This window comes from Periplaneta americana, chromosome 2, assembly GCF_040183065.1.
Source record: "Periplaneta americana isolate PAMFEO1 chromosome 2, P.americana_PAMFEO1_priV1, whole genome shotgun sequence".
Lineage (NCBI taxonomy): Eukaryota > Metazoa > Arthropoda > Insecta > Blattodea > Blattidae > Periplaneta > Periplaneta americana.
Window position 1 is genome coordinate 181762085 of NC_091118.1, and position 24277 is coordinate 181786361.

Here is a 24277-nt window from a genome sequence, read left to right on the forward strand (position 1 = left end):
GAAAGAGTAATGGAACGGAGAAAAATTCCCTCCGGCGCCGGGATTTGAACCCGGGTTTTCAGCTCTACGTGCTGATGCTTTATCCACTAAGCCACACCGGATACAACCCCGGCGTCGGATAGAATCGTCTCAGATTAAGCTCCAACTCTTGGGTTCCCTCTAGTGGCCGCCCTCTTCACTACGTCATAGATGTCTATGTCCACACATGTGCTGAGGTGCATATGTACTTCGGTACATTAAAATAATATATATGATATGCGTAAATCACTTCGTGATTTAAGACGGCGCTTATTTCGTCGGATCCCGGCCAACTAGTCACTCATAACGAGTGCACCTCAGCACATGTGTGGACATCGGTCCTACGTTCATAGACATCTATGACGTAGTGAAGAGGGCGGCCACTAGAGGCAACCCAAGAGTTGGAGCTTAATCTGAGACGATTCTATCCGACGCCGGGGTTGTATCCGGTGTGGCTTAGTGGATAAAGCATCAGCACGTAGAGCTGAAATCCCGGGTTCAAATCCCGGCGCCGGAGGGAATTTTTCTCCGTTCCATTACTCTTTCATCGTATGATGACGCAGAATATCTGCATGGAAATATCATATGTACTTCGGTACATTAAAATAATATATCGTGATTTAAGACGGCGCTTATTCCGTCGGATCCCGGCCAACTAGTCACTCATAACGAGTGCACCTCAACACATGTGTGGACTTCGGTCCTACGTTCATAGACATCTATGACGTAGTGAAGAGGGCGGCCACTAGAGGGAACCCAAGAGTTGGAGCTTAATCTGAGACGATTCTATCCGACGCCGGGGTTGTATCCGGTGTGGCTTAGTGGATAAAGTATCAGCACGGAGAGCTGAAATCCCGGGTTCAAATCCCGGCGCCGGAGGGAATTTTTCTCCGTTCCATTACTCTTTCATCGTATGATGACGCAGAATATCTGCATGGAAATATCATATGTACTTCGGTACATTAAAATAATATATATGATATGTGTAAATCACTTCGTGATTTAAGACGGCGCTTATTTCGTCGGATCCCGGCCAACTAGTCACTCATAACGAGTGCACCTCAGCACATGTGTGGACATCGGTCCTACGTTCATAGACATCTATGACATAGTGAAGAGGGCGACCACTAGAGGGAACCCAAGAGTTGGAGCTTAATCTGAGACGATTCTATCCGACGCCGGGGTTGTATCCGGTGTGGCTTAGTGGATAAAGCATCAGCACGTAGAGCTGAAAACCCGGGTTCAAATCCCGGCGCCGGAGGGAATTTTTCTCCGTTCCATTACTCTTTCATCGTATGATGACGCAGAATATCTGCATGGAAATATCATATGTACTTCGGTACATTAAAATAATATATAATTAAATGTAATTAAATTTTAAAGATTAGGCCTATTATATTTTTAAATGTAACTAATATCACGACTTTCCTGAAGCGATTTCTATTTTAAATGTACCAGTACGGTATCTTAATACAAGAGGTTTTCAGTAAACCTTTTTATTCATCGTAAAATATGGTACTTCTAGAGTCAGTTTAACAGTTTAACGTTTATGAATTTATATATCTTGGAAAAGAGAGTTCGTAAATTAATTTTGACGGTTCTATATACATCCCTTACAACTTGCAAATGGCTTTTAAGGAACCCGGAGGTTCATTGCCGCCCTCACATAAGCCCGCCATCGGTCCCTATCCCGTGCAAGATTAATCCAGTCTCCATCATCATATCACAACTCCCTCAAATCCATTTTAATATTATCCTCCCATCTACGTTTCGGCCTTCCCAAAGGTCTTTTTCCCTCCGGCCTCCCAACTAACACTCTATATGCATTTCTGGATTCGTCCATACGTGCTACATGCCCTGCCCATCTCAAACGTCTGGATTTAGTGTTCCTAATTATGTCAGGTGAAGAATACAATGCATGCATTTCTGCGTTGTGTAACTTTCTCCATTCTCCTGTAACTTCATCCCTTTTAGCCCCAAATATTTTCCTAAGCACCTTATTCTCAAACACCCTTAATCTCTGTTCCTCTCTCAAAGTGAGAGTCCAAGTTTCACAATCATACAGAACAACCGGTAATATAACTGTTTTATAAATTCTAACTTTCAGATTTTGACAGCAGACTAGATGACAAAAGCTTCTCAACCGAATAATAACAGGCATTTCCCATATTTATTCTGCATTTAATTTCCTCCCGAGTGCCATTTATATTTGTTACTGTTGCTCCAAGATATTTGAATTTTTCCACCTCTTCGAAAGATAAATAGAGTTTTAAAAATTGTATAATTAAATGCCAGAGCATTGAGTTAGGGCTTAAATTTTATTTGTAATATATTCTCTTCAATCAAAAAATTATTTTAAGCGGAAAAAAATGTTTTTGAAAAAAATGTGAATTTTAGTATCCTCTCTCCTGAAGTTGTTTGTATACATTTTCCCCACTAAACACGTTTTATAAACTAACGTTATTACCTCAGTGACGGCTGTCGATTTTGCGGTAGCTGTGCGAGGCGCATAACAGAAAATGCCGCTGAGCTTGCGGTGTGAGCGAAGCGTCATATGAGTATATGGAGGTCTCTGCAGAAGAAGAAGTTTTAATAAATAGCTCGACTGCTCATTTCTGAATAAAGAAATCCCCAATGTGCGTCGACAATAATGACATCAGTTTAGAAAGTCTGGAAGGAAATACTTCTATTGATAGACTGCCTTTCAAATGAAATATAAATTGGATTTGTTTATATATTATACAAAACCAATTAAATGCGACCACGGAAAACAATAATAGATTCGCGGTCCCCGTGTTGTACATCCGTGATGAACCCCATTCCAGCACTGCATACGAGAGGCACACTCATCTCAACGTTATCGTTTTCTGACGACTCTGGTTCGTTGACAGGTCGTTGCCTAGATACTAACGGAGAACAAGATCTACCGCCTAAACTGATAGGCAACTCGCAAGCCATCCGTATAAGTACACACAGAAGGCTTGGCAAAGAAAATGGCTACAGATGTTGGTAGCCGATAAGGCATAGCTCATTCTTCTACTGCAAAAAAGGAAGATAAAAAGCAAAGAGGAAAAGAGACAATATCTGCATTCTGCATTACCCATGCAAGTATTCCTTTATCCTGTACGTTCTCTGTCTTCGCGATCTGCTAGTACGAGATGGCGCCACTATTACTAACTTGGCGCCACTGGTCGTGTATTAATTGATCAAACAACACAGGAATCTTTAAGAGTCATGAAGGCGGTGGTGCTTTCGAAAGGGATTTGGACCGGATTTCTTTTTCTTTGCTGATGACGAAACCTTGGTTTTTTTTTTTCATGACGTCATTTTTTCTCGTCTTTTCTTTCGTGTTTTAAGTTATTCGTAATTTATGCGCCACAGATATGGTGAAATATATAATGGTCATAATATAAACGCATATTTTAATGTTTTGTGAAGATGCAAAAAAATCAACTTCGAGGTTCACACGAAAATACACGGATTTCAACATCACTGAAACCGAAGAAGTGGTTTATGGAAATCCATCTATGTATACAGCGTGAACTACTGAACTATTCATATCCAGTAGCCTATATATACTGTTTTCGCTGTAAGAAAAATCCTAATGTAAACATAAGCACGTTCCTGTCATACCCGTGATTGGCTCCCAGTCGAAACATTCACATAGCGCAGGAAAATATAGTTTGTATTTGGAAACCACAATCTTGTATTATTTGAAAATAAAAAATTGAATTCTAGTTGTTAAATACGATGAAACATTTAACTTCACTCATATGTAAAACGCTATGTAAAAGAAAAGGTATACTTTTATATTTTGTTATGTACTATGAACGCGGATGAATACCAACAGTAATACCGAGGTAATCTGTTCTTGTAACAAGCTGGCGTCACTTGAGCTCGTTGTTGTTCGCGTAAGCACGTGGTACTGAAGTATGGCTTTTGCATCTTCAACTGTCCATTGTGAAGACATAAGACTTAAAAATAATTTAATTACCAGTAATTATAAAATAAATGTTTCCTAAGCAAACGAATGCATAGTAGTGAGGTTAGGCCTACTTGACGAGTAACGGGAAATGTTTAACATGGAACAGAATGTACAACAGTAGGCGGGAACATGTACTGAGAATCTATGGCGCCAAACAGCGGCCAATGAAGCGTCACTTCAGTCACGTGCTATTGTTTACATTAGGATTTTTCTTACAGCGAAAAGATTATAGCAGTCTATTCAATGTGTTTCATATTCTCTGCAACCGCACTAAGCGTAGCGAATCATTGCAAGCAACGACTCATGCACATAACCGCTGATTTAGCGTCGCATCTACGTATGTTACCATAGGTTGTAGCAAGGCCGTGCATACATAGGAGTTTTTGGGGTTTCAGTTTCCTCCATTTGGGAAAAATAAAAATAATGCAGTTCATTAAATTAATTAAAAAGTGTTAACAATTTTCTTGTGCCCGCTCAGTTTCTTTTTAGTCTACTGTACTGTGTTATTCCTTATAAGTTATATTCTTTCTCCATGCAATTGGCCTACTTAGGCCTATTTATCCATTCCGCAGAAGCAATAAGTTGCAACAGATCGTAAACATTAAGTAACTACGTTATAAGCAGCCTATTACTTTTTTACGAACCATTCTTTGAAAATCCTGCGCATGGAATTGAGTTGCACAGTGGCCTATACATTATCAACAGTAATCTCACTAGAGGTTTTGATTTTATCGATAAATCTGCGAGTGGGAAACGAGCAGATTTATCTAGAGAAAATCAAAACTCGAGTGGGATTTAATTGACTATTACACGATTATAAGAAAGTATATAAAGATTAGAAGTAACGAAGTACTCCAATACAATAAAATATTAATTGACTTACGAAAATACAAAACTGTCTTCAAATTTGTACCATCTCAACATTATAAATATTACGCTGGTAGATGGCAGTAGTGTGTTATGATTAGCTGTTTTCTTATCGGTTGTGTCAACTATAGAATCTTCATTGAACCCTGTGGGCGGTTACTGGTCAAGAGGCTTTGTTGATTCAGTTTCATTTTTATTAAAACAGTTGCATTCCACTTCAATTATCCCGATCCCAGTAATCAACGTCACTTGACAGATGATTTTCAATAAATCTTAGTATTAAACAATCTCTGATACGTAACTATTCATAATATGATGTAGCAGAAACTATAACATAACCTACATAATATAAACGAGTGTTAAAAAAGTTTTAATTAGGGATGATGAAATAAACAAGAAACATTTTAATTAACGATGATGAAATAAAAAGTAAACATGAATAATTTTAAAAGAAACAATTATTGAAAGTAGGTACAATTTTCAAATTTGAATGTTTTAGTGGTTGGTGGTTCAGTTGATGTTATATTGGACGTGTGCGTAAAAGAAGTGAACTCGTTGATGTACATGGTGTATCCCTCAACTTATTCACGATTTCCGAATGGTGCTCTTCATTTATTTATAAATAGGGTGTCAGCTATGACCAGTGATCTTTATTAATTCTTGTTCTTGAATGCCAATGTGAGTCATATTTGAAAGTGCTGTGCATTGACTGGAGTGGTTTGTAATTTTCTGTTTTTTTTTTTTTTTTTTGACGTCCAGACCAGTGCAGTTTGAAATGTTGGCAAACAAAGAAACAAATGCTAGGGTAGTGATAAAAATAAGCAAATGCTAGGGACGCGATAAAATTGTGCGATAAGCAGTCACGATTGGTTGAAAGACGTCCTTTCGTACCGTTTTATTGGTCAAAAGTAGTGTGACGCAGTAAAAGTGTAATAGTCAGTATAAAGAGTGGCCCACTTAACTCTTCCACCTCCGATATCGTGTGAAATATTTCAGATTACACAAACCGACAATTACAAGTTAAATTACATCGAAGGGAACATCTGATACAAGTAATGTATTTTTTGTACATGAAATAATTCAAGATATTAGAGTCAACTTTCTTTTTTTAAATGGGAACCAACTATGTTCTGTATTGCAAATGTTGCGTTAACTCTGTGTAATAACAACTGGCTACTTTACCGACTGAATGTCATCGGTATGAGTAAACATAAACAATGTCTGACCAAGGATCGAACAGAAGAAAGATATTTCTGGTTAGAGTTGTGCGTCCAATGCACTGTACATTTTAATACTATGGAAATGCTGCATATGGTGAAGTGAGACATAAAAAGTGGTGTACAATAAAAAATAAAAATATATATTCTCAAAAAACAAAACACAAAATCTCCGGTGTGAAATCAGATTTCTCGCCGATGTCTTATCGTTCAATTGTCCAGTACAGAACTGAAGAAATAAGGGTTGTATTGGATAGTGTACAGTTACGTCAACATTATGAGCTAGACATAAGAGAGGGTGCGTCAGACATTATGGTTACTCTTACCGGTGACATTCAAAGAGTCTGTTTTTTTTTAGTTGGCTATTTAACGACGTTGTATCAACTACGAGGTTATATAGCGTTGATGAGATCGGTGATAGCGAGATGGTATTTGGCGAGATGATGCCGAGGATTCGCCAGAGATTACCTGGCATTCACCTTACAGTTGGGGAAAACCTCGGAAAAAACCCAACCAGGTAATCAGCCCAAGCGGGGATGGAACCCGCGCCCGAGCGCAACTTTAGACCGGCAGACAAGCGCCTTTGTAAAAATATGGGATATAACATAACGATGTTTCATTAATTTTAATTTAAAAAAATAGGTTAGGTTAAATGAATCCGACCTATGATGAAATATAGAGCACAGAAGGTCAGGAAACTAGATTTAATTATTAGTAAGGAGTTTCAGAGACTAGGATATCTTCCTTTTCCTCCAGTTTCATCTAAATATTGAAGTAAAGCAAAATTTCGACATATCACTTATTCCTCCACATTCCGAGTTCAGCCTAGTTTTCCTCGGCAGTGTCGCGGTTACCATATTGGTCATTGGATCTGAGGTTCGCTGATTCGAATCGGAACGAAGACGATGAATTTTAAAGAACAAAAAGTCCTTATCATGTGTTGATCATAATTCAATTTTATCAAAATTATAATTTTATGGTATTCGAGGGAACACACTAAATATTTTTAGAACCTATCTTCATGGCAGAAGTCAATTAGTTGCTATAGGTGAAAATTGGTCAAGTCTCACCACTACACATTATGGGGCTCCACAAGGCTCAATAATTGGTCCTCTATTATTTTTAATAGCAATAAATGACCTTCCAGAATTCATTAAAGCAATAACAATTATGTATGCAGATGACACTACTTTCCTATGTTCTTCCTCTGCTCTAAATCAATTACATGCTCTCAACAACGACACTCTATCACAGATGGCTTTATGGTTTGAATCTAATGGTTTCTTGCTTAATCAAGAAGAAACTATCAACATAACTTTCAGCCTAAATTATCTAATAAATAAGGACAACAGACTCAACTACACAAAATTTCTAGGACTTTTAATAGACTCCAGTTTAACATGGGATAAGCACATCGAATACATATGCACAAAACTATCAAGAGTTTTATATTTGTTAAAGAAATTAACGTCTTGCGTTTCTCAAAATTATTTAAGATGTGCCTACTTTTCTTTCTTTCAGTCGATAATCCGATATGCCCTAATTTTCTGGGGAAATGGAACCAAAATTGGAAGCGTCTTGATTTTACAAAAGAAAGCCATTAGAATGTTATGTAAATCAAACTATCTGGAACATTGTCGGCCACTTTTCAGACAATCACGGATTTTAACTATCATAAATTTGTATATATATGATCTAGTACTTTACACTCGACAAAATATCGACAATTACTCATTAGTGGCCAATATACATGATCATGAAATTAGAAATGGTGAACAAATTAATATTCCATATTGTAGATTACACAAGAGCAACACAAACTTTTTAATTATGGGGATGAAATTATATACTAAGCTCCCAAGTCAATATTATAAATACCAATCAATAGCTTCAAAACTAGATTTTACAATTGGTTATTAAATAATCCTTTTTATTCTGTTGCTGAGCTTTTCAACACAAATTTGTATGAAATTGTATTTTAATAAATAAGTTTAATTGCAATTTAGTTAGTTTTCTTTAATTTAAAAGTTTCAAATTATTTCATGTTTTCATTGTATTATTTAAATTTTACTGTTTCTTTTATTAGTGTTTTTTAAAAATGTATTTATATGTTTTTCAATTTATTCTGACGAAGCCTAAAACTGTATGTCTAATGTCCAAATAAATTGAATTGAATTGAGGTGAACTGAATTGAATTTAATTCCTCTGGGAGAGAAGCAAAGCTGGGAAGCCCATGTATGTGAAAGAGGGCTCCGGGCAAAATTCGTCGACCTTTCCCACGTTAAATATCGATGGTGAATAAATTCCGCATTAGAAAAAGTTGTTAAAATAATTAATTTGGAGCATTAATGACAAAATTTCTTACTCTTACTGTGTGCAATAAAATTAATTTAAGATGAGTTTATCTGGATCAAAAACGATCAATTGATTTACTTGAAGCACGTAACGAGTCTGGATCTGAGGTTCACTGATTGGAATCGGAACGAAGATGATGAATTTTAAGAAAAGAAAAGTCCTTATCATGGCTTCCTCCGGGAGAGAAGCAAAGCCCATGTATGTGAAAGAGGGCTCCGAGCAAAATTCGTCGACCTTTCCCACGTTAAATATCGACGGTGAATAAATTCGCAATTGGAAAAATTTGTTAAAATAATTAATTGGAACATTAATGATAAAATTTCTTACTCTTACTGTGTGCAATAAAATTAATTTAAGGCGAGTTTACCTGGATCAAAAACGATCAATTGATTTACTTGAAGCACGTAACGAAACCGCATGTCCACACTCTAAGCACGAGCTCCTTTGCTCTGGTTCGTGATCGCGGTACAGATCTTGGAAAGCTAGTTCAAATATCTTCTAAAAGATGCTTCGCAATGTCTTACTAGCACAAATCTTGACGAATTCCATTTCGTGTAAATAATTCAAAAGTAAACACACGAAACTTTTTAGCTTCTGAAAAATCACAGAAAGCTTTTTAAAAGCAATCACGCCAACTTTATTTTTTTTAATATTTTTATTTTCACCTTATTACTATTATCATAACTACTATTTCTTGCCAGCGATGACTGCCCTTTTCAGCCAACAGAACAGAACAAGCTTCCTCCCCCCCCCCCCTTCTCAACAGTAAAAGCATATGACGTTGCATAAAAGATGTAAGCGAACAAGACGCTGGGTATAACCATGCTTCGTTCCACCGCCGCAGTCGGAGAATCTTCTCTTTTTCCTTCACCGAGAATTACAGGAGACGTACGACTCGCCGGACACGACACTGAGATATGGCAGACAAGACCCTAAGTTGTCCCAAAACGTAAAGACATAGAAACCAAATTGCGTACCGCACAGTAGCTGAACACAGATTTCTTAGCGAAGGCAGCAGAATCGTTCCCCCCACTCCCACAGCCTTCTAAACAGCCGGCCGCATCGACTGCCGTGTTGTGTCAACCTTTCAAAACTTTTAGCTCGGGCATTGTTTGGTTTTGAGATGTCAGAATGGCTACTGTACATTTTATAGTCAGCCAAACACAGATAACGGCTGCAACTTGTAGACGCTAAATGCCTTCTGTTATATATGCTATTAGCTATATGCAGCCTATGTTCTCTGTGCAGAAATACCAAGCATTGATTGTTCCTTCCTTAGAAAGGGGAATTCAGACGTTTAAAAAATTGACATGACTATTACTACCAGGATATGTCCCGCACTTGAAAGCACCGAAGATAAAACCATTTCGGAGAAATTTCAAAATAAATGTTTGAGTAATTAGATCGCAAAGGCCGTCTGTGTTCCTTCCTGGAAGTACAAGCAATTCATTACTGTATACTTGGTCAGTGTCGAGATAAATCACCGCCTGCCACGTAAAACAATTTACATATAAACACTGTTTCGTAAAAAAGAAATCTTGTATGTTGTATAATCGATTTTCTAGTACGAGAATTGAAATCTATATGACATTAATCAAATCGTCGTTGTTCCGGCAATAACTCCTATGTGATATATTTATCGATTTTCAGATTTAAAGAAAATAATCTGCCCTCAATGAGAGTGACCATAAAGATCCAGAATAAAAGCACTACAGAATAATTTAGAAAGACAGGAATTGTTTAGTAAAGAATTGAGAGAAATGCAAACCCAACAGAATCATCAATGGCCAAAATATAAATGGTAACGTAATATTTGGATTGAATCCTTAAGAATATTCAACAAACTTTTTTGAATTTCAAAAAATCGGAGTCCGAGTGCTTTTAAAATATCACATGTGAATTTAGGGAGTGTGGCACGTGCAGCAAACAAAAGACCAGAAACACTCCACTGACTAGTGGGAATGTTATATTTCTCACTTAGATAAGGGATGCAGGACTCATAAATGGATTTCTTCTCCTCATCAACGTGGGGCATCCCTCTGAAACCGGATTGTAGGATCAAAAACTAATCCCTTAGATTGGATCCTGTGGATGGCTACAATATCTGCTCTTCTGTTCGAATCTAAGGATGAAACACAGTGGATCTCCTCGTATACTTCCCATCCACGACGCTTGAGGACATCAGCAATACCGGTCCTGGCCTTATGGTGTCGATTGTTGCGCAGCAGCTCCGTTTTTCGACAGAACCCCAACACGTGACCAAGAGTTTCCATCTCGTTGCAGCTGGGATGGTGACAACGGGTTGTGTTGTAACTTCTGCCGGGCAAAGATCTAACCGCAGATAGATTGCTGGACATTTTAACTGCATTAATGTATTATGAAATTGATAAATTTGCTTTTCTTTCTTTCGAAAACGTAAGAATTCACAATCTCCTATGCACTACTGCCATAGAAGAATAAATGTTTTTTCTCTTGCTACTGAAACTTTTCATATTTTGCACATAGGAGTTATTGCAGGAACAAGGACGATATGCGTCTCAGTAAAAGAGAATCAGCACATGTTTGAAATGAGTACTCTTCTGTGATGCTAGCAGTATCATTCCTGGTTACACACTAAACAGAGTCCGCTTCGATACCAGACAAAAAAATATGAGATTTACCTCTTTTGTCTTGATTTCTCTTTATTTCAGTAAACCGCAATGTTGTTCTGAAAAATTTGCTTACTGATGTTGCTTAATCGGTTTATGGAATTATCTACTGTCCGTAATACGGATACATTCGTTTTGTAAAGCATGCTGTGCTCTAAAGAAAATTTACACTATGAAATATGAATTAATATGACGAGATAATGGAAAGTTTGAAATTAAAATCTTAAATATCTATCTGATATTTATTCCAGGTTGTTGTTCTCTGTTTAGTCAACTATCCGAAGACACGTCTGGACCCAACAAGTGATATCAATAAGGCATCATGGGGCAATTAAGTCAAGAGATCATGAGGTGGGTTGGCCAGTTCCTTTCCTTGTCCGCTGATTAGCAACATATTACACAATCAGACTTCAGATGTATACAAACAATTGTTCTTCCTCCGACACATAGTCATGTGAGGTGTACTGCATCAGTTTTATTCCAAGTAGGCCTATGCATTTTAACCCCTTCAGGCCTGATGTACATTACAGTGTGCATTGTTACTTTTTTTTTTATTGGAATGTCTTCTACACTTTTAAATATTTTGAAAAATCTAATGTGATAGAAATGGAGAATATTATTTTTGAAACATTTCTATACCTGAATTAAAAATAAAATTTAAAATTTTGGGACCCCAGGTATCAAAATTGTCCCCAAATTTTGATTTTCTGTGAAGACTTGATTTGAGAATTCTGGATCCCCAGAATGATTATGTGACCAGGTTTTTTTTTTCAATTTTTTTTTGTTAAATATAAATTCAGGACTGAAGGGGTTAAATACCAAAATATGTTTTTTTCTCGGTATTCTGAGACAGAGTTGTTCATGTACAAGTGCATTGTTCTTCCATCCAGGCGGCCCGAGTTCGATCCCCGGCATACAAAGCAGAAGAGATGTTGCAAAGGGTTTTTTTCGGGATACTCCCCTTTCACTCTACCATTCCACCAACATTTTCCATCTTCTCCTTATTTCATCCATCATTTGCAATAGTAATAATAGGCTTAGGAGAATTCTTACGGGTAGTACAGGTTTGCGATCCTTACGTAGAAAGGGCTTTACAACCTACCTCAGCTCCTAGTAGGTCATCGTAATAGTCCCTGATGGAACGAGGTCCCATCTGCATACGAGTAGCCTGGCAAACCCCAGGGACCCGTAGCCCCAAGCCCTTCCTATATTAGCATCGGAAATCCGTACGTCCTCCAAAATTTCACCCAGGCCTATTTTACTATTGCAGATGACAGTCAGAACACGGGAGAGATGGAGATTGTTGGTGAAATTGTAAAATAAAACGGAAGTACCCCGAGAAAACCCCCTGCAAAGTCTGCTTTGTCCACCACAAATTCCATCATGGTATCATCGAGGATCGTACCTGGGCCGTCTGCATGAAAGACCAGAAATCATGCCTTACCTAACCTAAGAATTACATACCACGAATAAAGATATTACACGGACTCCAACGGATTTCATAAATCCTACATCAGTTTTTTCTTTCAGTAACAACAGGTATGTGTAAATTACTATGACGACAGAAGAGTGCATTCAAAACATGACAAACTGTCGTATAATTTAGCAATCTTGCAGAAAAGATCGTAAAAATTTTTAGGTTCATGTCTGATAACATTTGAATGGAGCTAGCAGTAGCTGAAAACATGAGTTGCCATGGTCACGGGGTTTGTGAACCACCCTCTACAGTAAGTGGTGCACACAAATTATTACAGAGAGAGATAACATACTTGGAGCAGCCGATAAGAATGGACATGACAGAGCTGTATGTGATAATAGACTCCACCTTTTCAGTCCAATAACGAGCACGGGCAGTTGTGAACAAGGAACAGTAGGATAACGAGAGCGCGGACAATCCTAATCAATCAAAATGTAAATTCAGAGCACGACAGTATCATTGGCAGTCAAACTGTCCATGTTTCGAATTTTGTCAGGTATAGATTCCTGCAGGACAGATAATATCCGACTCAGAGTAATAAGGGCTTAGTTGCACGTGTGTAGCGGGTCTCAGTGGTCGAGGGGAAGCATTCAACTTACTCTAAACAAAACAAATCCTAAGAGTTTAGCATTTCAAGTCGATTAGTTTGTGAAGAGTAATTGTGAATAATACAGGGTTGCCAGGTTTTGGAGCTTTACATTAAGAAGGATCATTTTGAATGACTTTTTCATGCTCTCTACAAAAATGAAATTTCGTTTTCCTCAAACACTCACAGTTTTTATGTAATTCCTTAAGTTTTCTATATTTAAATTTCGCGCGTAATCTTATACTGTAATCGATATAATCTATCGTAAAGTGACTGAAGACGATCGACTGTGAAATTATCGATACTTCTCGAGTTATCTAGAAGTACACAGAAGCGTTGCAGTCATATAATAATTTTGAAGTGAAATTTATATGTGTAAACGTAATCAGGTTATTTCAAATCGGTCTAATGATGACGACATTATCATGTTTTAATGGTTTTGAGTGGACACCTCAGTTTCTTGATTTTTATGTTTCTTATTTTAGCTTCAGGAATCAGGATTAACGAAGGAAAAGAACAAAAGAAAACTAAATAATAGAAAAATGAAATAAAATGTTAAGATTTCCACAGTAAGATGTTAGAGGACCTTTCCCTGGACGGAAGTTCAACACTTTACCGACGACGGAAGTTCACTTTTACAACACTTTACCGACGACCCTCTACAGACTGCGTGTCACAAATTGATTTATTACGTTGGATATTTTGAGAATAGTAGAAAGGAAAAATAGAGGTTCAAGAAACTGCCGACAAATTTAGATCAAAAGCATCCTTTTTCCGGGAGGTTTTAAATACCCTCTCCCGTTTCCAGTACCAGTAGCAATTTAGATTCTTCTAAAACTGGAATCAATCGCTGAACTGTCTTTGCTGTGAGTGGTTAATGTGTTTGTTTATTCTGTTTGGATCTGTTCATGTGGTTCTAAATGTCTCCGATTAAAGGCTCCAACAATGTACTCTTTGCACAATGGATTAAAGGAAAAGATTTTATTAAATCATTTAGGGATGTCGTATTCTTCGATTGTTGCAGTAAAGAGGTAAGCACTGCTATTCTGTTTCCGAATATTTTCTATCACACTTGTTCTTTGTAAAAAATTAAAAGAACTTCTTTAAAATAAACCGAACAAGGTCATAAACGCGAACCCGTACTACGGATTCTTTTGTTCAGTGAAGAAGGTTATTTATGGCGAAAACTTCAATGAAGAATTTGACCTGACATTGTCACAGACAGGTTCATTTGATTTGCACCCATAACTTCTTGCGATGTAGAGAGGTCATTCTCTGCCTACAAAAACATGTTGACTGGCAAGTGCAAGAACCTCACAGAAATCAATTCAGAAATGATGTTAGGTTGTTAACTGCGCAAAAAAAAAAAAAAAAAAAAAGTTAAGTGAAATAAGGCATTTGGAACAAAAATGAAAGTGCATATTTTAATGTATTTTTCGCTTGGTTGTGCATGTTTCACAGTTTGATAGTGCATGAATGCTTGCATATTTTGGGAGTTTATAGTGCATGAAATTCTCGTCTTACTTATCACATTAAGACGCTATGCCCTAAAATGCGTAAAATGTCGCCGAAGGTAACAGCGGATACAGATTTCGCGGATAAGGGGGGATTACTGTAACTACCAAAACATATGCCAATTACAATTAGGCCTACACAAATACTTCAACAACACTTACCCAGCTGTAGTGATAACGCCAGACTTGTTGTCGATCTTGAACAGCCATTGGCTCTCGTTGGCGAGCGAGTACACGATCCTGGCGTTTACTCCTAGATCGGCGTCGGAGGCTTGGACGGTGAGGACAACGCTGTCGACGGGGACGTTTTCCGGGATGGTGGCAGTGTACCGCGGCTGGGAGAACCTGGGATCGTTGTCGTTCTGATCTTCTACGATGACGGACACGTTACAGGAGCCTTGCAGAGGGACGGGGGTGCCCCTGTCTTGCGCTGTTATCACTAGCCAGTACCGTGAGTGGGATTCGCGGTCCAGGGGTCTTGCCGTCAGTTCTCCGGTGTGCAGATCTATGCTGAATTTGTTACCGATGTTGCCAGCTGCAAATAACAAAGATATTTAGAAATAATTTATGTACCATTTTAAATGAAGAAAGATAAGTTCACGTAATAAAATTACAGCATAGGGTGAGGTAGGGCTACGAACTAGGGTGGCGCCAGATAGAGACAGCCAACCAGATATAATTTTATTTTGAATATAATATCCTCCACCATTGACCAGTGCTGGTTTGGAGTATCTACAACGAGACCGAATTTATCTACCCACGGCTTGTATTTCAGTCTGGTTGCTGTTATGGTATTATTTCATAAATTTCTGTGTTATCTCCTGGGCTGAAATTTCATTCAAAATTTGTTCCCCTCGTTCTTCTCTTCCAAAAGAGCGTTATAGCAACAATCGACCTGAAGGTTGTAAAGCAGAAGGGCTTCGATCCACTTTCTCTAAGAGATAAAAAAAAAACTAATTAATATATATATTTTTCCTTTATCATACTGCAAATTACATTACTGTTTACAGTTTATTTTCATCAATTATCATTCAGAATACAAACATAATTGAAATCATTTACAATAAACTCACAGAAGAAGAAACTTTTGTTTTTGTATTTGACAGGAAAACGTCTTTTATAATCTTAAAAGTCAGATATATAAATTAAAAAACATATGCTGCTTACAGATATAGAGCCTATTGTTGGAGGCACCTCTCTGTCACTGTGAAAATGCTGACAGGAATTTCTTGAGGTGTAAGAAAATATGGTAATCGCTAGGAACGAGATCCGGGCTGTAGGGTGGATGTTGAAACACCAACCAGCGCAACTCCTGCGGAAAATCTGTTGTCCGCCGAGCCGTATATGACAGGGCGGTTACCTCGTTTCTTGAACCTCAAGAAATTCCTGTCCGGTCAGCATTTTCAGTGACGGAGAGGAGGTGCAGACGGATATGTTGTTTTTTTTTTCCCTCAGCCTCCCATTTCGTCGTTGGTGAATCGTCTATCGAGGATTCCATGTTAAGAAAATAGCATTGAACATATGGGGGCTGTTCCATCAACTATGTATGAGTATTTTTCTTGAGAATTGGGAATTAATTAGTTTCCTTTAATTCATAGAACATAATTTCATTGAGAACTAGAGCCATTTCATGTGCTAAAATTGTATTACACCTATAAAATTGACACATATTTAATTTACGAATAAAGAGATAACAGCTAAATTGGTGGAATAGCCTTCTGCTTTCTTGTCAAACATCCCCGCTGATAAATTTAACAGATAAGAGGGGTGGTACAGTTGAGGCTAAGATTTCACACTGTTAAAACACGTACAACATTCTGAGCTTATTTAAATTTAACTGTCAGCAAAACAACAAAGGCAATAGATATGTAACTTAGGTTCTTGTTTCTTTATAGTGTGAAGTTAATAACGAAAAAAGTGTGCTGTACATAATTCTAAATTTGTATTATAAGCGCTTCTTAACGTTTAATAACGTAAAACGTGGGCTGCACATAATCTTAACTCTGTATTTTAAGCACTTCTTAACTCAATAAAATAACTGTATTGATTTTAACACAGTTTTATTATTATTATTATTATTATTATTATTATTATTAATACTGGTAATTACTATTATTTGTAATTGTAGTAACATTTTAGTTGCCTAAAACTGTATTTTAATGCCCACTTCCAATCATTATTTTTATTTTAATCGTTTGAACGAACTTAATGTACCTATCTTGTGCGATAAACTTGCTAGAACGCTGTACGTGTAAGGAAGAGAGTGAGAGGGAGATACTATACCTCACTCTTTCTTCTAAAGGAGGCATCTTGCGGCAACAGTGTACTAGCCAAGATTCATAAGACCAATGCTTTTTTCTTAAGTTGGAATACTCTATACATACCGCGTATAAGGAGTAACACGCGGACGAAGTATGATTCCTAACAGCGTTATATCGAGCATTTACTGTATCTAATTTAAATGATAAATTGTGCGTAGAAGTAAATATAATATTATTAATCTTGAACAGATTCGTATAAATAAGGTTCTTGTATCCTAATCATATAGTCTACAGTACTGTATTATTTTTATTTTGAAAAGCTGATTTGCCAACACAAAATTAATACACCAAATTCGGCATATATGTATGTGAAACGCCGTGAAACTCAGTGATAAGTCTTTATCACCGCACATACATAGCATGAACTGTGCTTGCCGCATGCTGCTCAGCTGTCCTTACGTCCGCTATGAAAATTTTGTGAACGGAGTATATACGACTGTATAAAACAGTAGCTTAACCACTATATAATATTTCTCGGTGCAACAGATTGCAATTCATCATCCAATTTGACAGGTTACACAGAACAAAGAGCCAATCAAAGGAAATTAACATAAAGCAGATCAAGGGAACATTCGTGTTCTGGGCAGATCTGGTAACCCAGTTACTCTAATTAGGATGTCGGCATTTTGATATCCAAGGTGACCCACAGACTCAAACTGGGCACCGTGTATGTTTTTTCTGGCTCTTTTTTACCTCCTTCTCAGCATTTGACCAACCTAGAAGTTGCGTGCCTGTCAGGAGTCACTACCACGCAGGCGCCAACGAATCCGATTCAATTTCTCAATTATCTGTTCATAATCATTTTTCTTAGACAAGAAATTGGAGTTCGTCATTGTGGTATCAATTTCGTCCACGAAATGCCACACAAAACGCATCTGACCTGTTTACACGACCACGCCCTTTCGTTCCCTTTCACCTCGTCATCATATTCACCAACACCTGCCGCCCCTGCTGAGGGAAAGTGTGTGTGTGTTCTTCAATGACGTGTCTCGTTATCCAGAACTTTGTGCAAAATAGCCAAGAAATTTGTACAAAATATTTGAGGGGATTGTGATGATGATGATGATGATGATGATGATGATGATGATGGTGGTGGTGGTGGTCTTAATACTAGTGTTATATAGGTGGTAATATTCAATAAAGACCTACTGGTGTTATTAATGAAGACTGAGTAGATGGTGTCGATATTGGTAGGGTTAGTGGTAGTACAGACGTGGACAAATTATTAGACTAAATTAATTATATGTCCAACGAAGCTGTATTAATCGGTAGAAATAATGAACAAAAATGTATTTTGCACAGGTATGAGCCGTTCAGAGCAGAAGTGGTGTAAGTCAAAAATGGGTAATGAGAGTTAAAGTAAACATTCTGTAAAATACAGCGCAAAGTAGCGATTAATATTCAACTTATTTAAACTATTAGTAGTCAGTGGATAGCAAGAAGGACATATTCATTGCTACTTTTCGCTGTATTTTACAGAATTTTTACTTTAAACCTCATTACCCAAGTTTGACTTACGCCACTTTTGCTCTGAACGGCTCATTATAATGAACAGAAAATTGAGTCTTCAGGTTACTAATATTTTGTGAACATTCCCTTATTCTTTATTAACACGATGATTTTGTTGGGGACGCTGGAAACCAAAGTTTGACACTTTCTTTGAACATAAGCATCATTTAGCCAGATATCAGACTGTGCTTTAATGAGTCCATGTTTTGTTGTAAGCCTCTTTTTGTTCACTTTCTTCTTCAGTATAGATCACAGATTTTCAATTTTGTTCATGTCCGGTCTTCTTGCAGGCCACGGGAGAATATCTTGTGCAGTATATAATTAAAACACCAGTAGTACCAACATAGCCAGAAAAATATACTTAACCATAGGAAAAATATACCAAAAGATGTAAACAATCATTTTTACAATAGAGACTCTGTGAATTATACTGATAGTTGATATAACGAATTATGTTTCTAAGAAAAAATTGTAGTCTAATAAAAAAATAATAAAAGAAATTATTTGTCCACGTTTGTGGTATTGATTTTGGCGGCAGGTTAAGAAGTGATGCTTAAAGTTAATATTAAGTTGGTTTATTGATTGGGAAGGTGATATTGTGATACATTTTTGAACTCGTCTTAATGTATGTAATCAATGTAATATGATTAAAGTATGTAGTCCTATTTAAAAAAATTGATGACGTCACGTTTATCTTGTACCATAATGTAGTTACATGCACCAAATCTCTACACTAATGTTAGCCCCTCGTACTAACATAACTCTCAAAAACAAAAATTCCAACACCTATCAAAACAAAAAAGTTATAATAGAAGCAAAAGATAAATGGGACACCCTGTATATCGAAGTGCCTTTTTCCAGGCTATTTAGAGTTTCCTTCTAATTCTCATATCACTACTGTTCCATTATCAAGCCATATTCCGTATATACGTTCTGTATAAGTATAAGTTATATTATGACGTCCCACCTGTTATGCTGTAGGTAACCTCGCCGTTGGGCCCGCTGTCCAGGTCTGTGGCCACCACGGTGTGAATTACAGCCAGATCGCTGTTCTCGGGTACTGCCACGGTGTAGCAGGTCCCTGGCCGGAATTCGGGTGCATGGTCGTTGACATCTGTCACCCTGATGGCCACGGTGGTGACGTCGAACTGCGGCGAGCCAGGGCGCCGGGGCGGCGACGTTACATACACCGGCACCAGGTAGCGATCCCGGGTCTCCCGATCCAAGAGCGCCCGCACAGATACCACACCGGTGTGAGGCTCCACCGAGAATCGATCGTCGGCTATCCCTGCTGGCACGTGGTACGTCAGGTTGCCTGAGAAAGAAGATGACAAACGAGTCAAAGGGCTGTTCTTTTCTTGGTTGTGCTTGATGTTGCAATATTTCAGATAGGTTAACAATGACTTATTAATAGAATAAAGAAAACAGAAAAGTCAAAGTGGAGGAAGAAAGGCAAAAAAGAGAGAAAAATAACGAATTAAAAAAACGAAAACATGAGAAAGTAAAGAAAAAAAAAGATATTAGAGATAGAGATAGAAATAGAGACAGAAATAAGGAGAGATAGAAACAGAGATAGGGAGAGATGGAGATATGGACAGGGATAGGGACAGAGATAGGGATAGAGATAGTATGTAATAGGAACAGAGATAAAGAGAGATAGAAACAGAGAGAGGGAGAGATAGAGATAGGGATAGATAGAAATAGAGATAGGGAGAGATAGAGACACAGATAGATATAGAAATAGGTACAGAGGTAAAGAGATAGAAGCAGAGATAGGGAGAAATAGAGATAGGAAGAGATAGAAATAGAGATAGGGAGATATAGAGATAGGGATACAGATAGAGATAAAAATAGGGACAGAGGTAAAGAGATAGAAACAGGGATAGGGAGAAATAGAGCTAGGAAGAGATAGAAATAGAGATAGGGAGAGATAGAGATAGGAAGAGATAGAAATAGAGATAGGGAGAGATAGATATAGGGAGATATAGAGATAAGGATACAGATAAAGATAGAAATAAGGACAGAGGTAAAGAGATAGAAACAGAGATAGGAAGAGATAGAAATAGAGATAGGGAGAGATAGATATAGGGAGATATAGAGATAGGAATACAGATATTGATAGAAATAGGGACAGAGGTAAAGAGATAGAGATAGAGATAGGGAAAGATAGAGATAGGAAGAGATAGAAATAGAGATAGGGAGAGATAGATATAGGAAGAGAGAGAAATAGAGATAGGGAGAGATAGAGATAGGAAGAGATAGAAATAGAGATAGGGAGAGATAGATATAGGAAGAGATAGAAATAGAGATAGGGAGAGATAGAGATAGGAAGAGATAGAAATAGAGATAGGGAAAGATAGAAATAGGGAGATATAAACATAGGGATACAGATATTGATAGAAATAGGGACAGAGGTAAAGAGACAGAGATAGAGATAGGGAGAGATAGAGATAGGAAGAGATAGAAATAGAGATAGGGAGAGATAGAAAGAGATAGAAAGAGATAGAAATAGAGATAGGGATAGGAAAACAGAATAGAGATCTATAAAAGAAAACATTTGTAAAATAGTATCAAATATGTAAGTTTCATTTAGCATAAATATAAACTCGGCAAGTGGAATACCAAGAAGCTACTGTAATGTGAAGCAAGTTGTGCGTATTGAACACAGACAGACAGACAATCCGTCTCGTCAGCCGTCTGGCAGTTTATAACAGTGGTGACAAGGTGTAAATACTTCGCACCATTCTCTTTCAGCCATTATTCAGCCGCGCCACAAAAGAAGTCAGTGAGCCATTTCAACCTGAATGAATCGGTGCGTGGCTTACTGCCTTGCAAATCTATGCAAAGGTAATTTTTCTTAGCTAACAAATCTGCTACTCTATGACAGCGCGTGACATTTCAGTGCAATACAGGCGCCTGGTGTTAAGAAATACGGACTTCACACGAAGGATATCTGGTGCAGATAGTTACTGCGACTGTCTCGTGAAACGTAAGGAGTGTCAAAATACGTCTTGATAATGAAAATGAAGTACTCGTAATCCTTAATAATAACGATGGCTAAGAAGTGCTACCTTAAAAGGTAAAAGGTAAAGGTATCCACGTAACATGCCATGAAGACACTTGGGGGGCATGGAGGTAGAGCCCCATGCTTTCCATGACCTCAGCACTAGAATGAGGTGGTGTGGTCGGCACCACGCTCTAACCGCCTTTTACCCCCGGGAAAGACCCGGTACTCAATTTTTTAGGAGGCTGAGTAAACCTCGGGGCCGTTCTGAAAGTTTGGCAACGAGAAAAAATCCTGCCACACCTGGGATCGAACCCCGGACCTTCCAGTCCGTAGCCAGCTGCTCTACCAACTGAGCTACCCGGCGCCAAGAAGTGCTACCTTACATCTGTAAATTTGCAGATGAATAAAAAAAAATGTTCCAAAAATTAATTTTTCTCAAAATAGACTAACTTTTTCTATATGTTTCTGCTTTGCGAGATCTTCTACTCGATGACAAAATAATTCTCAAATTGTAAACTATGTTATAATTACTAACATCTGTAGCATGTATCATTAGCTAATCTCATTGAATATAATAATTTTATTATATTGTAAGACTTAGTCTGTACCTCAGGTTGATTTAAGATGAAGTGGAAGAGAAGATCTGATTTGCTGCAAAATGTGTTGATACAATTTTTCGAATTCGTGCCCATTTTTGAGTGGCACGATGATAAACTTATCCACATATATCATACTAGCGTATATGTAACCATTTTGTATTTTTATTTCGCTTATTAATCATGGTAAGTATGCCTGCTTGAATAAGTATAACCTACTCTTGTATTTCATTAAAGTCTATCAGAATAAAATCTCTCCCTCTCTTACATAGCAAATTTCAGCGCGCAGTCTAATATCGTGTTGCAAGTTACACAGTTCCTCCTGTCCTATCTCCGCTGCAGCTGCGTGGCTAGACCCTCTTTATTTGCAATCTCAGAACTGTAGACATGTTCTTTCAGTAGTGTCAAGTCTGGCGACTGCGCTGGCCAAGACACTTGACCATTCCTAATCACTACCAAAAACCTGAATATAAGCTATAAAATATCGTAAATTCATCACAGCGGTGCATAACTTACTAACAAAATAAAACGAAAAATCGGTCCGTGAAGTATGGCAAACAAAATGTTCTATAGAACTGATTCCTAAACCGCGGGTTATTATTCGTGAATCATCCTGTATAATTATGAAATTTCTATTCTGATTCAGGCCTCAACGAGACACAAAATGATACATTATAATGTCTGCAAATACCTTAAAATAAGGCACACTGCCTTGTAAATTCTTTACCGTTTGTCAGATTCTGAGAATTGTTCCTATCACAACAATGATTAACCTTAACATTTGAAAACGTAAATAAATAAGATACCAGCCGAACGTAAATAACATCGCCAGTACAACTGCCAACAACCTAGGCCGCTCCTACAAATTTTATAGAATTAATAAATAATAAAGCAGAGCTGTTACCGTATCTCTCAACAGTCCATTAAAACATGTAACATAAAGCTCGTAGGATTATTACTTTTGTCATCCCTGACTAGAGCAAATTTCCAGGAACGACATCATCACGGCGATATTAAGACAATTATCATCAAGGGGCATAAATCAAAGCTTTTATTGGTGCGACATGGAATAAAACAGTCTCCGGACGATCCCGACTGACATGTTTGCATTTCAATACCTTTAGGATCGATGGTATTTTGAGGCCATAAATTACGGAAGCACAGCTTATTTTGAAGTGTCGAAGGTGCGGTCTACCCCACGAGTTCATTCACCAATAGCAATGTCGTTAAATTCATAATTAGAACTTTCTTTTACATCAATAATAACGAATACAACTTTCATTCCCGAAGGAAATCCAATATTAAAAATTATATTATTTGTATTGAAAAGTTATTTCTTTACTTGGCTATTTAACAACTCTATATCAACTGCTGTGTTAATAAAGCATCGATGGAATTGGTGATAGCGAGATGTAGAATGTAGACTACGCCGAGGATTCGCTATAGATTATCTGACATTCATCTTACAGTTGGGAAAAACCTCGAAAAAAAAACCAACCAGGCAATTAGCCCAAGCGGGAATCGAACCTATGCCCGAGCGCAACTCTGGATCAGCACGCAAATTCGCTATCGCCTGAAAGTGATTTTGTTACAAATAATGATTAGTTTAGCCCTTTTTCGAGATGCTCGTTGCAGTATAGCTGGTGTTCGAATACAGTAGCTATTTGAATTAAAAAAATAACTAAAATTAGATTTATTAGTTTTTTACTTGGTTATTTAACGACACTGTATCAACTACTAGGTTATTTAGAGTCGATGGGATCGGTGATACCGAAATGGTATTTGGCGAGATGAGGCCGAAGATTCGCCGTAGATTACCTGACATTTGTTTTACGGTTGGGGAAAACCTCGGAAAAAACTGAACCAAGCGGGAATCGAACATACGCCCAAGCGCAATTCCGGGTGGACAGGCAAGCGCCTTAGCCGACTAAGCTATTCCGGGGCGATTTATTATTTTCATATTTTTAGAAATCGATTTTTATTTCATTTTATTTTATTATAAACAAATGTTACTGAGTTGCTCATGGTTGTGTGTATAGTATTTTAATATTTAATTTTCAATAACTAACTTAAATGATTTCAGTTCATATTATAGTACTGTGACATTCATTGCTTGTAAATGTGTTTTCCACCATGTCAAAATTAAGAAGTTTGTCTTGCAATGGAAGAGAGGCAAA

The 24277-nt window shown here is 37.5% G+C and overlaps 1 protein-coding gene across 2 annotated transcripts in view; it reads right to left on the reverse strand.

Annotated features, from left to right (window-relative positions):
• Positions 1-24277, reverse strand: part of LOC138694887 (protein dachsous-like) — a 378336-nt gene that overhangs the window by 104766 nt on the left and 249293 nt on the right. For both annotated transcript variants that reach the window (XM_069819056.1, XM_069819055.1), the window contains exons 8-9: positions 19465-19812; positions 14830-15202 (exon numbers count right to left, since the gene is read on the reverse strand). In XM_069819056.1, the coding sequence (XP_069675157.1) occupies positions 14830-15202; positions 19465-19812 (721 nt within the window). The remainder of the gene's footprint in view (positions 1-14829; positions 15203-19464; positions 19813-24277) is intronic.